The following is a 13,775-nucleotide window of genomic DNA, read 5'->3' as shown; positions in this document are numbered from 1 at the left end:
ATTTTGTAAGTAAGCTCTACACCCAAGGTGGGGCTTGAACTCATGACCATGAGATCAAGAGTGGCACACTCTACCGACTGGGCCAGCCAGGTGGGACCACTGTAACGTCTGACTCCCCCCAAACCTAACGACTAACAGCCTACTGTTGGGCAGAAGCTTTGTAGCCCACAGTCAATTAACACATATTTTGCATGTTATACGTACTATATACTGTATTCTTTTTTTTTTAATTGTTTTTATTTCTTTTTGAGACAGAGAGAGACAGAGCATGAGCAGGGGAGGGGCAGAGAGAGAAGGAGACACAGAATCCGAAGCGGGCTCCAGGCTCTGAGCCGTGAGCACAGAGCCGGACGCGGGGCTCGAACCCACAAACTGTGAGATCATGACCTGAGCTGAAGTCTCGGCCGCCCCTATGTACTGTATTCTTACAATAAAGTAGAGAAAGGAGAATGTTATTAAGAGAATCATAAGGAAGAGGAAAAAAAGCATTTACGGTACTGCACTGTGTTGATTTTTTAAAATCTGCATATAACTGGGCCGGCATAAGATCAGATCTGCATTGTTCAAAGGTCAACCGTATATAGCTTGGGTGGGCATCACACACTCCTAATTCACCGTGGAGAACACTGCTAACTTCATAATGCCGTTTATTTCATATGTGAGGAGAGTGGGGTTGGCCCACTAGTACCTGCCTGGGTGAAAGCAGCGATCTAACACCCAAGCAGCTGATCAGAGGCGGAGGACTTGATTCTCCCCTTGATCCCAGAATGGTGAGCCCCGTGTGTCCACCGAGAGTGGCTCTTCTCACCGAGAGGTAAGTAAAGGACCTTGTTCCACTTTGGTGGGGGTGCTAAGGGTCCATACTAAGTGTAAGGGTGCCGGTGTCATAAGCCCCCCGAGAGGGTGGGGGGTGGCCCACGAGAATAGATTGGAGAACACAAGAGGAGAGGGTCAGTGCTTTCGCAGGAGGCAATGAACTCAGCTAATTCTAGCGCGGCGGTTAAGAAAGCCCAGGTTCCCCGTACCAAAAAGCAGAAAACAACAGCGAAAACCTCTGGGCTCTAATGAGCTCCTGGCGTTCAGATACAACGTTACTGAATCCATGGTTACCACCTGCGCCTTCCACTTCCGGCACCCGGGAACTAGGCGCATTTTTGAAAGCACACTGCCCTCCAGTGGCGCGAGATAGACTTGCTCCCTGACCGGCTCCCCGCGCACCCCCCTTCCCCCGGTGCCAAACCTCAACTCGACTTTTCCTGTGGCCCCGGCAAGGCCTGGAGATGCCCCTCCAGCGTTGGGTGATCACCAGTCCCCAAACCTCTGAAGTGAGGGGGTGTGCAAATAAAAGGGGAGGCGACCTGGTTAGAAACCGCAGCTCCCTCCCTCGTTCCGGCCTGCGAGTCCCCCCAGGGCAGATTTTCGCGCTCTTTTCTCCTACGGTTGTAGTTCTGGGTAAGAAGAGTATGATTGGGTGAAAATTAACTTGTGAAGTGATGCTTCCAGGGGAGACACAGAACGCTCGCCGCACTGTGGCAGCCCAGGCGTGCAGGGGAAAGGGGGAGGCGGCAGCCCGGCAGGTGGCGAGTAAGGACACAGTCTGGGTGCGCGTTCCCTGTGTGTCACCCTGTGGGGTCACCGGCAGGCTCCCGGGTAAACAGCAGCAGCCAACACCGCGGGCTCACTGGGTGTCAGGCGCTGGGCAGGGACCACCCCGTGGGACTTTCTCAACCACTCCCTTTAATGAGCGCCATTATCATCCCATTCGAGGATGAGGAAACTGAGGCGCAGAGAGGCGACGCGACCTGCCCGGGACCGCACAGGGGTCCAGGTGTGTCTGGACCAGAGCGGGAGCTTCCCACCCGGCGCTCGGACCCCGGCCGCGGGGGGCCAGGGCTCGGCGGGGAAAATCCCGGCAGCGTGGGTGCCCAGCGAGGGGACGAGCGCGGAGGGGTGGCGGCAGGGGTGGGGGGCGGCTCACCTTGACGATGAGCGGGTTCTGAAACATGGAATCCCGCACGACCCCCAGCCTCTCGTTCTCCATGCCCGGCCGGATGTCGGCCACGGTCAGGGGCCGCCGCGGGGGCGGGCAGATCTGGCTGACCGTGCGGCGCACCGGCTGCTTCTTCTTCCGTCGCCTGGGGTCCTGGCGGGAGCTCTGGGCCTCTGGCATCTTGAGGTCGCGGGGTGCCGACCCGCTGGCTGGGTCCGGCGCGCTGCCCTGTGGGCGGGCGGGCTCGGAGGTCCGACGCGCCGGACGCGGGTCCCGGACCGCACCATCCGGCCCCGGGGTGGTTCCCGGACGCCCGGCCCTCTCCGGAGGGGGGCGCGCCCACCTCGCGCCGACCGACTCTCGCAGGGAGCCCTAAAGCCCTCCATAAGCCCCTGTGGGTCCTCAGAGCGACCTCCGGGCACCGCACTGCGGATTGGGAAAGGAGAGAAGATCAAGACCACCCCTTGAGGAAGAATGGGACGGTCTGTCTCCATGGCGACGGGACGCCAACGGCTGCGGAGCTGCCTGGCTTGGTTTTCTTTCAGGAAACTATTGGTGGCCACCAAAGTGCACCTGCTTAGAGTTTTCTTAGATAGGAGAAAACCCCAGGAATCGCCACTAGGTTGTGTTCAAAGCGACGGGGCTCTAGAAGTCCATTTATACTTGACTTCCAAAACGAAGATACCTGCCTCCACCCTCCCCACTCCATTCATATCTGGTCCCATTCTCCTCCCCTTTCCGCGCGCGCGCGCACACACACACACACACACACACACACACACACAGGCATAGAGCGCTAAATTTTTCATGATGAAATAGAGATCTGCATTCCAGGCTTGATGTTACTGCTAATCCAATTGGGTGATATCGAATTAGTCACCCTCTTGGGTCCTCGGTTTTTTCTCCTGGGAAATGGGTGGGAGAGGAAAGTCGAGCGTTGAATGAGCTCAGTGGTATCCAACCTTGTGCAACAGAATGGAGGGAGGCTGAGAAATTCAGATTCACTGAAACAGAGTACCTGGAAATGGGATCTGGGAATGGACTGTTTTTAAATTTTGAAAAAAGAGTTTCTCAGTTTCAACTGAAAAGTTGAAGAGAGAGTACAGTGAAAACCCATATCGATTTCACCTAGGTTCACCATCCACAGACACACATTGCTGAATCATTTTGAAAATATCCATTGTCAGTATCCTATGTGACCCTAAATACTTCAACACGTATCTGCCGCCGAAGAATTCTCATACATTACTACAATGTCATTATCACGTCCATGGATCTTAACATGATACAACAGTGGCACCTGAAGCCCTTGAGGTCTGTATGCCAAGTTGAGAATCTGCACTTTTTAAAAGCCTCCCAGGAGATCGGCACAGTGCTTTTGGAACCACTGGCCCGGATGATCTCTAGTCTGCCTTCTAGTTCCAGCTTTTTATGGGTTCATTCACCCCCATCATCTTCATTGAATGTTGCAAATACCAACAAGACTCTGGGTAAGAATGTTCACCAGGAGGAATTTGCACCAACAGCAGACTTGCTCTTCAAGGCCTTACACACCAACAGTGGGTAACACCAACACTCCATTTCCAGAGCAGACCAGGCAGATTTCCAGCTGCTCACCCAAGGCCTGGGGCAGCCAGTGGGTGGTGGTAGCGTGTGTGTGGTGTGTAATGTGATGTGTACTCATGATTTCTCCAGCCTGCTTCGCTTCCAGACTTTCACGGAAATACAGGTTGTGCGCTTTCAATCAAAACTGCTGGGCAGCTCAAGCCCCAGGAAGTCACGTGGTAGGTGCAGGGAGGGGCAGGATAGCGGAGTAGTGGAGAGAACACAGGTTTGAAACCTGCTTGGGCCACATACGTCCCTTTGGACAAGTTACACTAAGCCCTAATTTTCTCATCCAGAGGGGGAGGCTGATAACACCCAATAAAGATAATCCTACAATCCCCACACAGTGTTGTTATCGGATTCAGTGAAAAACTAGTTGCCAATATGGTTATGTTTACTGTTCAAGAAGTCTATAAAAGTTTGAGTGCTATATATACTGGCCCGGACTCAAAAGCTTTACTTTGAATCATAGGCCAAGTTTCTTCAGGACGCAGTTGAAACGGGAGGATTGGACTACATCTGCAAGGCTGCTTCTAGCTTCATCTGAACTTAACCCAGCAGCCTCTGCCCACCTCTGACCTGGACTTCCACCACCCTCCCCTGTATTCACTCCGCTCCAGCCGCCCTGGCCGTCTTCCAGGTCCTCCAGCGATCAGGTGCAGGGTCTTTGTCCTTGCTTCCAGCCTGGGACCATCTTCCATCTAGAGTTGTGCTCGCCTTTTTAGTCTACAGCTCAACTCAAATGTTCCTCCGCAAAGAGCTTTCCTTCCCTTCCCTCTAAAGTAGCACTCACTGCCCCCGTCACTCTCCAGCACAGTACCCTGTTTTCTCTCCTGCAGAATAATCTGAAACTATCTTGGCTGATCTGTTTCTCATGTCTTCCCCAGACTTGGGGTCTCACCACCTTGTCCACTCCGGGACTAGAACCGAGCTCGGCGCAAACTTGACTAAGTGGAACGCACGCGCGAGCTGGGAAGCCAGTCCGGGCCTTCTGTCCCCTCCCTGGGGTTTCAGGTCGCGCTTTACCCCACCCCCGCTCCACCCCCTCCGACCAGAGGAACGAAACCCGCGGTCAACTACGCCTGCGTCAAGTCCCTGCGGCGGGCGTGTTGCCACGGCAGCGTGACGCCGAGGCGGGGCCGGAAGCGACGCACGACCACTTCCGCTTCCGCAAGAACGGCGCTTCCGGATCGGGAAAAAGGTGGCGGCGCCGTGGGAGGTAGGTTGAGGGCGCTCCTTGGTCGTTCCGGGTTCTTTCGATGCGCCTGTCGAGGTCGAGCGGCGGGTGGTGGTGCCTTCGCCTCGCTGAGGCCGCTTTTGGCTGAGGTCTCCGGGGGCGGTTTGCGCTGCGGCCGCCCCAGGCCGGCCCCCGGGAGCGGAGGCCCGGGTCCCGGGCGGGAGAGGATCGGGAGTCGGACACGGGGCCGGGGCCTCCCTCCTCAGCCCCGGAGAGCCCGCCGCAGAGCAGGGAGAGCAGGGGGTCTGTCGCACCCCGCAAGAACGAGAGAGCCCGAGACCAGGCTTGGGCACGTCCCGGCGGGGCGGGAAGCGGTGTGTTCCGAACCGGTGGGCGTAGTTGCTTGCCCGGTTGCTTGTCGGGCACGGTGGAACCTTTGGGAGCCCGACGGACGAGACCCCAGCCCTTGGGAGGCCGAGCGTGTCGCCGCGGCGCGAAGTACAGGAGGGCAACTGCAAAGCGGGAGACGGGACCCAGTCTAGCTGTTAGAGAGGCCTTCTTGAGGAGGTGACTTTCAGACGTGGCTCAGTTAACGCGGAGAAAGGTCCCTCGGAAGAAGGAGCATCACCGGCAGAAGTTGCTTTTGGAAAGTCCTGGAGAATGAAAAAGAACGTGTGTATTCCGGGAACCGAAAGGAGCAGGCTGTCTGAAACCCAGGGAGAAATGACAGGTGGAGAGTTAGACATGGACCAGACTAGATCATGAAGGTCCTGGTAGGTGTGTAAGGATTTGGGACTTGGTCTTAAGAATAACAGGGCAACCAAAAAAGTCTTGGTGGGGAGTAAGTATGCAGTTAGTATGTTGTGCTGAGTTCCAGAGACCAGAGGGAGAAGCTTAGGAGGTGTTTCAAAGAAAGAAAGTGAAGGAGGTTGGGAGAGAGGAAGGAAAAAGAATATTTAAATGAATCATCTGCTCACCTGTTCACCGTTCTCGCGAAGTCCTGAAAGATGGGCCAGGAAAGCGTGTATTGAATGTAGTGGGTTGGAGGTCCTAGGCGCTCTTCCTGGAGCAGTCTCAGGGCAGGAGTTGGGGGGGGGGGGGGCAGCTAGAAGGAGTGGTTTTGGACGTGGATACAAGGTGAGGAAATGGAGAGAGCATTTTCTGTCTGAAGTTGTGCTGTGAAGAGGAGAGAGGAGAACAGCTGGGTGGGGCTTCAAGGTCAGAAGATGGTTGGTTTTCGTGGGTTTGTTTTGTTTGGTTGTAAGTTAGGAGAGGCTAAAGATTGTTGGAGTGTTGCCAGAAGGGACCCACTGCAGAGGGAGAGGCTGAAGATACAGGAGAGGGGTAGGGTCCCTAACTTCTCATGGGCGGTGAGGACACTTTGAGAATTGTGTGGCCGGAAGAAGAGTATGAAAGAACACATCGGTTTCTACCCATAAGCCAGATTCCCCAGGCCCAGGACCTCCCCTTCAACAGAGGCACTTAAGAGCTTTCATTAAGACCGTTCTCCCTGATGTCACCCAAAGATGCGTGGAAACTTTTTTTTTTTTTTTTTTTTTTTTTTACGTTTTTAGCAGAGGAGACTAACATTAAATGATTAGTGAAATAATTGTTTAGTCTTTAAACTACATTTGGGCTAAGTGCTACCAAGGAGACGTATGGTTTGCTATGAAAGTATATTTGGAATGGACCAAGCCCACGGGGGTCAGGGAGCGCTGTCTTTTTCTCCTCTTCCTCCTCCTTTGTAAGTACTTACACATGTACATCCTTCAGTTGCTTGTTTTTGAACACAAATGAAAGCAATCTGTACCTTTGTTCTCCTTCTTGCTTTTTAAGTGAAAAAGCAAGCAGCATTCAAATAAGTAAATAAAAATACAACAAACACCCCCGTCGTCATTACCCCCATTAAGAAATAAAAGATGACAGATACAAGAGAAACTGGCTCGGTTCTTGTCCCTGATCTCTGAATTTGCCGATCAGAATTTGCCAGTTACTACTACGTATCCATGCAGAAAAGATACATACAATTGATTTGTGGGTTTTAAACTTAAGAGGCAAAGTATCATCATGTATGTCTCTTCTTAACCAAGGAAAGCTTTTTTGAAGAAGTGATATTCAAACCACGCTCTGAAGGATGAAAGGAGGCAGGAGGCAGGGAGGGTAGGAAGGCAGCAGAGGGCATTCCAGAAAGAGGGTATGGTATGTTATAAGACCGTGAGCTAAGGAAAGGATTATGGCATGTTCGGGGAACCCAAAAAAGACATGTGTGGCTGGAGCATGGAGTTAGAAGAGAGAGGTAAAAGATGGGGGCGGGGGGAGGGGAGGGGACAAAGGCCTGATCATGCTGGGCACTTTGTTCTCTGTTAACTGTTCTTTACCGTATCCTAAGGGCAGTGGGACCAGACCGTAAATTACAGTGAGCCCCCTGTGCATTTAGAATAATTTAAAATTGACAGCCATGATTCCAGTCTTGTCATTTGTCGTATAATTTCATTTTTCTGTGATTTTTTTTTTTCCTCCTGAGGCCAATGTTTAAAATGCTTTGCAAAAATAAACCATTGTTGTCAAGTTTCCCTACAGGAACAGAATGGAAGGAGGACCGAGCAGATTGGAAATTCACACCCCAGTATTTGACAAGAAAAAGAAAAAATACTCTGTATATAAGGAAGGACACCTAAGGAGTTCCCATGAAAGTTTCAGAGACGCTCCTCTGACAAGCGAACAGCGTCACATAACCAAGAGTAAAAAAAAGAGAAAGGATTTCCAGCATTTTCATTCTTCCCCTTTGCAAAAATCAGAAATTTGCGAGGAGACTGAAAAGACCACTTCTATACCCAAAAAGAATAAAAAGAGAAGACAGAAGGCTTTGGGGGTAGATGAGGAAACAGGCGTGGTGTACGTCCTGGTGGATAAAGAAAATATCAAGGACACGCCGAAGAATTTCAGGAGCGACGTCGATGTCGTGTACGTGGACTCGAGCAAGGAACAAAAGCCAACACGAGAGCCTGACGCAGACGAACCGCAGTCCGTTCCGAAGTCACGTGAAAATGAGACCGAAGAGCCGCATCATAAAGTCAGGGAGAAAAAGAGTAAAAAACGTCGGAAGAAAGCGGCATCGGGCGATGCTGTGCAGGACAGCCCGCGTGCGAGCCTGCCCCTGCCCCTGCCCGAGGTGGAACCACACCAGCCAGAAGCCCCCCTTTCCGTGGGCCCAGAGGGCGAAATTGCCCAGCTGCCAATACCCGCAGGTGAGAAAAAGTCTAAGAAAAAAAAGAGAAAAATTTCACACAACCGCGAATTTGAGGCAGTGCCCGGGCCTGAGGGTCTGGAGAACGCGCACTCCGAAGGATGTCGAGGGGTCAGCGGTGTAAAGAAAAAGGCTAAGAGACGGAAGCGAGGCTCTTCTGCCGAAAGCCCCGTAGCGCCTGGTGGGGAGTTTTCAGCGCTCGCTGCCCGCTTGGAGGACGCGCGCTTTGATTCACTGGAGGGAAATGGCACCTTGATTGAAGAAAGGGAGGAGCCCAGGCCCCAGGAGGAGAAAACCCAGGCCTGTACGGGAGAGGTGCAGAGGTAACGGGGGAATGTTGTGTCTTCCGATGTGTGTCTTCTGTGTGACTTCTGCCTGTGACCCCTTTATCTAGCATGTTCGTGGCAGGCTCCGGCATCCCTCCTTGCTTTCACACCGTCCTGGTCTGAAGTGAGGGTCTCTTTAAGCCCTTGAAAGCCACCGGGGCAAGCGACGCGTTCACGTGAGTCCGTCCGATCTTGTCCGTAGGTTGGAACCTACAAACGAAGAAGAAGAAGGCCGTCTGGAAGTGGCCACAGGTTCCGAAACGAGATACTTATCCGAAGAGTCGAGAGATTTGGGCGACTCGGATGTGGATTTGGACTCGGCCGTGAAGCAGCTCCAGGAGTTCATCCCCGACATCAAGGAAAGGGCCGCCACCACCATCAAGAGGATGTACCGGGATGACTTAGGGCGGTTTAAGGAATTCAAGGCACAGGGTGAGCTGGGGGGACTCGAATAGCTGCCGGGCTTTCCTGTCTGCGTGAGGAGCCCCTGACGCCGTTTGGTGAACGATGCAAGTTGTCTAGGTTCACCGGCAGCACCTTCTGGCCGCTTCCTGCCTCACCTCCTGCCGGAATTGTTGTCCGAGCCACGAGCTCAGCCAAACGGAGGGGTCTGGGTCTCCTCCGCCCAACTTCTGGTAGGGGAGACCCGTCTCCTTCCTGATCTCACTCACTGTGTTGCAAGAACCTCCCAGAAAAGTTACGGACTCGAGGAGCAAACCGCAAAGCTGAGGCTGTGTGCTCCGAACGAGCAGTGTTCACTGGGCTGTGAGGGACCCAGTACACTGGTCCCCGGGAACAGTAAAAGCAGAGCCTTAGCCCCATTAATCGTGTTGAAGAGGTTCGTTTTAAAAAAACAGACCAAGGAAGGAAAATGTGTTTAGAGCAGCATCTGTGGAATGCTCCCATTCTTTTTGTATGTCTTCTGTCAACATTTTTAGGCGTATGTATTTTTTAAAAGATATTCTTGAAATAAGTCTAAGAAGGGAAAAACCGTGCCATACATAAGACCCATCAGTACATAATGAAACTTGGTTGCCTTGAGTTACAAAGAAGAGTAGAATGTGCAGTTAAATGACCTTATTACTCCCCCCATCCCCCATATATTTGCATAGAGAATATATGTGAATATTTGTATCGGCCAATTTCACCGTACTTGCCTTTGGGCCGGGGGGTGTGTGTGGCAGAAGAGATTAAGAGGGGACTTCTTAAAAATTTTTGTGTTTTTTTTTTTAAACGTCAACATTTTTTTAACATTTATTCATTTTTGAGAGGCACAGAGAGAGTGGGAGTGGGGAAGGGGCAGAGAGGAAGGAGACACAGAATCGGAAGCAGGCTCCAGGCTCTGAGCCATCAGCACAGAGCCTGATGCGGGACTCAAACCCACGAACTGTGAGATCATGACCTGAGCCGAAGTTGTATGCTTCACCAACTGAGCCACCCAGGCGTCCCTTAAAAAAATTGTTTTTAACTTTTATTCATTTTTGAGAGGTAGAGAGAGACAAAGCGTGAGTCAGGGAGGGGCAGGAAGAGAGAGAGCGAGACACAGAATCTGCAGCAGGCTCCAGGCTCTGTCCTGACAGGCTGACACCAGCGTGTTGGGCTTAAATCCACCAATCACGAGATCGTGACTTGAGCCATGACCTGAGCCGAAGTCTGACGCTTAATGACTGAGCCGCCCAGGCGCCCCGAGGGGGGACTTCTTTGAAATGTTTATTTCCATACTGCTTGAACTTTTAATGAAAATATATTCCTTGTTAATAAAAAAATGACTATTTTCCAAAGAGATTGATGAACTGGGGAAGGTCACTCTAGAAGGGGATGACGGGGCAGACTTTGGGGGAAGAATGACTAAAATGGAAGGGAAGCTGAGGGTCACGGTGGGGGAGGGGGGAGCTAATGTCAAGGGCACACCTAGGGCTGCTTCTCAGCAGGGGGTAGCTGACTGGGCGCTGTTGTAACTGCCGAAGACTGAGTGGTGGGTTTGCTTTTTCCTTTGTTACTGACAATGCCTACTTTTTCTCCCCACCCCAATCCTAGGTGTCGCTATTAGATTTGGCAAGTTTTCTGTAAAGGAAAATAAGCAGTTAGAGAAAAACGTGCAAGAATTTCTGTCCCTGACCGGGATTGACAATGCGGACAAGCTGCTGTATACAGACAGATACCCAGAGGAGAAATCTGTGATCACCGACTTGAAAAGAAAATACTCCTTTAGACTGCACATCGGTAAGCGTACAGCTGTTTTCTTTTTGACCGTCGCCAGCCTTCCAGCCGTAGCCGGGTGAGGCACGGTAGGTGTTCGCACAGCGCCCGGCCGATCGGTATTTCCGTATTCGCATCGCCGGCCTGTACTCTTGGGGGTTTGGAATGCGTTCATGTCTCCCAAGCGTAGTGCTTTTCCGGATCTTGTAGAAAGTAACACAATCGGGGCGCCTGGGTGGCGCAGTCGGTTAAGCGTCCGACTTCAGCCAGGTCACGATCTCGCGGTCCGTGAGTTCGAGCCCCGCGTCGGGCTCTGGGCTGATGGCTCGGAGCCTGGAGCCTGTTTCCGATTCTGTGTCTCCCTCTCTCTCTGCCCCTCCCCCGTTCATGCTCTGTCTCTCTCTGTCCCAAAAATAAAAATAAAAAACGTTAAAAAAAAAAAAAAAGAAAGTAACACAATCGACTTGGAGCTTTCCTGCTGGGCAAGAAGTGTGGTTCCGGTTTCTGCTCCCCTGCTCTAATACATGCTATCTTCCCTATGCTGCACACAGCACACCCGGAGCTCCTGAGTTTCCTGAGTACAGCCTTACGTGTGCTTTGTCGCTGGAACCCTCTTCCAGCGGGTGTACTTGGAAACTGAGAGCAAGCCATGAAGCAGCATGGGATTGGACAGAAAGGAGATCTATGAATTCATTAATCAATGTATTTATTTCTTAGTATTAATGCCTATTTATTTTTGAGAGAGACAGAGCATGAGCCGGGGAGGGGCAGAGAGAGAGGGAGGCACAGAATCGGAAGCAGGCTCCGGGCTCCGAGCTGTCAGCATGGCGCCCGACCTGGGGCTCAAACTCACGGACCGCGAGACCGTGACCTGAGCCAAGGTCGGGTGCTCAACCGACTGAGCCACTCAGGCGCTCCCCCTCCCCCGCAAAATCCATGAATTGAAAGAGGATGATTTCTTAGGTGTTCTCCGGAATGTGCAGGGGCAACCAGAGTAGGGAGCCCCTGTCGGGGGGCTGTTTGGTCCTTAGAGTGAGGAAATGAGTAAAGCCTGCTCGTTCAAGAAGCCCTCTTGTTCATCAACTGTTGGCACACGTCCTCCACGTTAACATTCGTTCCCCTTAACTCAAATTTTGTTAACGTTACTTTGGTTTATAAAGAACTTTTCCCCCGAACGTGGTAGGTAGACTGGAAGCTGGAGCCTCGACATCCTAAGCCCGTCGTTTGCAGAGCTCTGCAAGGAGACTGGTGACCGCAGGTGTCTCTGCTCCTCGAGCCAGCTCTCTGCAGGATGTGTGAAATCCCGGCCTCGACGTGGGGTCCGGGGTCGTGGGGGGGGAGAGGGGCCTGTGCTGGCTTCCTTTTACAACTGTGACTCCGTTTCAGGCCAGGCCCTGTGTGCCCCACTGACCACTTGCCTTTCTTCCGACTTTAGGGAAGGGCATTGCCCGGCCCTGGAAACTCGTTTACTATCGAGCAAAGAAGATGTTTGATGTCAACAATTACAAGGGCAGGTAAGAAGCCTTAGCAGCTTGAGACACAGCATTTCTCTGGTGCTTGCTGATCGTATAAATCAGAACGTCCACAACAGATTAGAGGTGGTAAAAAAAAAAAAAAAAAAAAAAAAAAACAAAACGAAATCATGAGGACCTTTGTGTGTGAAACGGGCCTGCATATCTGCGGTCAGGTGAATGTCTTCAAAGCCCATTTCAGTTTCTACCTCTTTAGTCAAAGTTTGTGATCTTCCCCTTTCTATTTATTTTTTATGTATTTTTTGAGAGAGAGAGAGAGAGACAGAGCATGAGTGGGGGAGGGGCAGAGAGAGAGAGGGAGACACAGAATCGGAAGCAGGCTCCAGGCTCTGAGCTGTCAGCGCAGAGCCCGACGCGGGGCTCGAACCCACGAACCGCGAGATCATGACCTGAGCCGAAGCCGGACGCTTAACTGACTGAGCCACCCAGGCGCGCCAGTCTTCCCCTTTCTAGATCCCTGGCTTTTCCTTTGTACTTCCTCTAGCACTCGGCGTGCCGCGCCCCCCTTAATGTTACTCACGAGGTTTTCTTTGCTCTCTGCTCATGTGTAAGCTCCCTGTGTACCCAAATGTTCCTTCTCGATGCGACGTTCCCTCCGGCGCTCAGCCCGCTTTTGGGGGTTTCCAGTGAGTGTGTGAAGGCAGGGTGAACGCCAGCCAGAGGTCCAGTGCGAGCAGTTCGGCAGCGACACTGCTTGGTGGTCACGGTCTCCCTCCCTCCCTCCCCAAGTAAATGAAACACCCAACTACGTTTTGTTCCCAACGTTCCCGATAAAACCAACGTGGATCGGGTGTCGGCTGTGGGTAAGCGCTCTGCTCCAGGACAGAGGGAGAGGCAGGAAAGCGTCGGGCCCCTCGCTCTGTGGGCCCAGACAACCTCGTGGACTTGACCTCACTCTGGGAGGCATGTTTAGTAAACGCGGCAGGGTCGTTTGGGTTCCAGGTAGCTGCACGATTTGAAAGCGAGACCTACGTATTATGCGACCCCCAAACACCGATACGCCCTTGGTTCCTTTTTTTTTAATTCTGACCAAAAGAAGTAAACCGGAAGCAGAGGAAAAGGTTGCTCACAGACTAAAGCCCACGCTCCCCTTTTCCCCAAGCTCCGGGGCTGGACGTCTGTGGATGGAACTCGAAGGAAATTCACTAAAGATGACCTTTTCAGCGGGACGTGAGAGAAAGCTTTGGGTAAATGAACGGTGGCAGCTGAGGTGACAGTTTTCTATCTGTGACATAAGGGAATGAAAGTTTTAGCAGAATACAAAGTCTGTATTCTAATTCTAATAAGAAAGTTCATTCATTCGTTTGCACCACGTGCTTTGTGTGTGGTAACAATTTGCCCTTAGAATGTTGGGTTTTTTTCTTAAAGTTTATTTATTTATTTTGAGAAAGAGAGGGCGCGCGTGTGCACGTGAATGGGGGAGAGGCAGAGAGAGAATCCCAAAAATACAGTTTGGGGGGCACCTGTGTGGCTCAGTCTGCTAAGTGTTGGACTTCAGCTCAGTTCGTGATCTCAAGGTTAGTGAGTCCGAGCCCCGCGTTGGATTCTTTGCTTTCAGCACAGAGCCTGCTTCGAATCTTCGGTCTCCCTTTCTCCCCCCTCCCCCGTTCACAGGTATACTTGAGCACTCCCTCCCGCCCTCTCTCCCTCTCTCTCCCTCAATTTCTCTCTCCCTCCCTCCATCTCTCTCTCTCTCTCT

At 52.2% G+C, this 13,775-nt stretch overlaps 2 protein-coding genes across 9 annotated transcripts in view; one reads left to right on the top strand and one right to left on the bottom strand.

Moving 5' to 3' along the window:
* CFAP77 (cilia and flagella associated protein 77) overlaps positions 1–2,265 on the bottom strand; it is a 129,468-nt gene extending 127,203 nt beyond the window's left edge. For all 7 annotated transcript variants that reach the window (XR_009602729.3, XR_009602728.2, XR_009602727.2 and 4 more), the window contains exon 1: positions 1,979–2,265. Coding sequence is in view for 4 of the 7 variants with exons in the window: in XM_060608281.3 (XP_060464264.2) it covers positions 1,979–2,170 (192 nt within the window). In the remaining 3 variants the exon portion in view is untranslated. The remainder of the gene's footprint in view (positions 1–1,978) is intronic.
* Positions 2,266–4,744: 2,479 nt separating this feature from the next.
* Positions 4,745–13,775, top strand: part of TTF1 (transcription termination factor 1) — a 21,429-nt gene continuing 12,398 nt past the window's right edge. For both annotated transcript variants that reach the window (XR_009602726.3, XM_060608277.3), the window contains exons 1-5: positions 4,745–4,814; positions 7,342–8,342; positions 8,548–8,777; positions 10,383–10,568; positions 11,980–12,058. Coding sequence is in view for 1 of the 2 variants with exons in the window: in XM_060608277.3 (XP_060464260.3) it covers positions 7,360–8,342; positions 8,548–8,777; positions 10,383–10,568; positions 11,980–12,058 (1,478 nt within the window). In the remaining variant the exon portion in view is untranslated. The remainder of the gene's footprint in view (positions 4,815–7,341; positions 8,343–8,547; positions 8,778–10,382; positions 10,569–11,979; positions 12,059–13,775) is intronic.

Source organism: Panthera onca, chromosome D4 (assembly GCF_046562875.1).
Source record: "Panthera onca isolate mPanOnc1 chromosome D4, mPanOnc1 haplotype 2, whole genome shotgun sequence".
Classification (NCBI taxonomy): Eukaryota; Metazoa; Chordata; class Mammalia; order Carnivora; family Felidae; genus Panthera; species Panthera onca.
The sequence above is the reverse complement of the archived record's forward strand: the minus strand, read 5'-3'. Positions and strand labels throughout refer to the sequence as shown.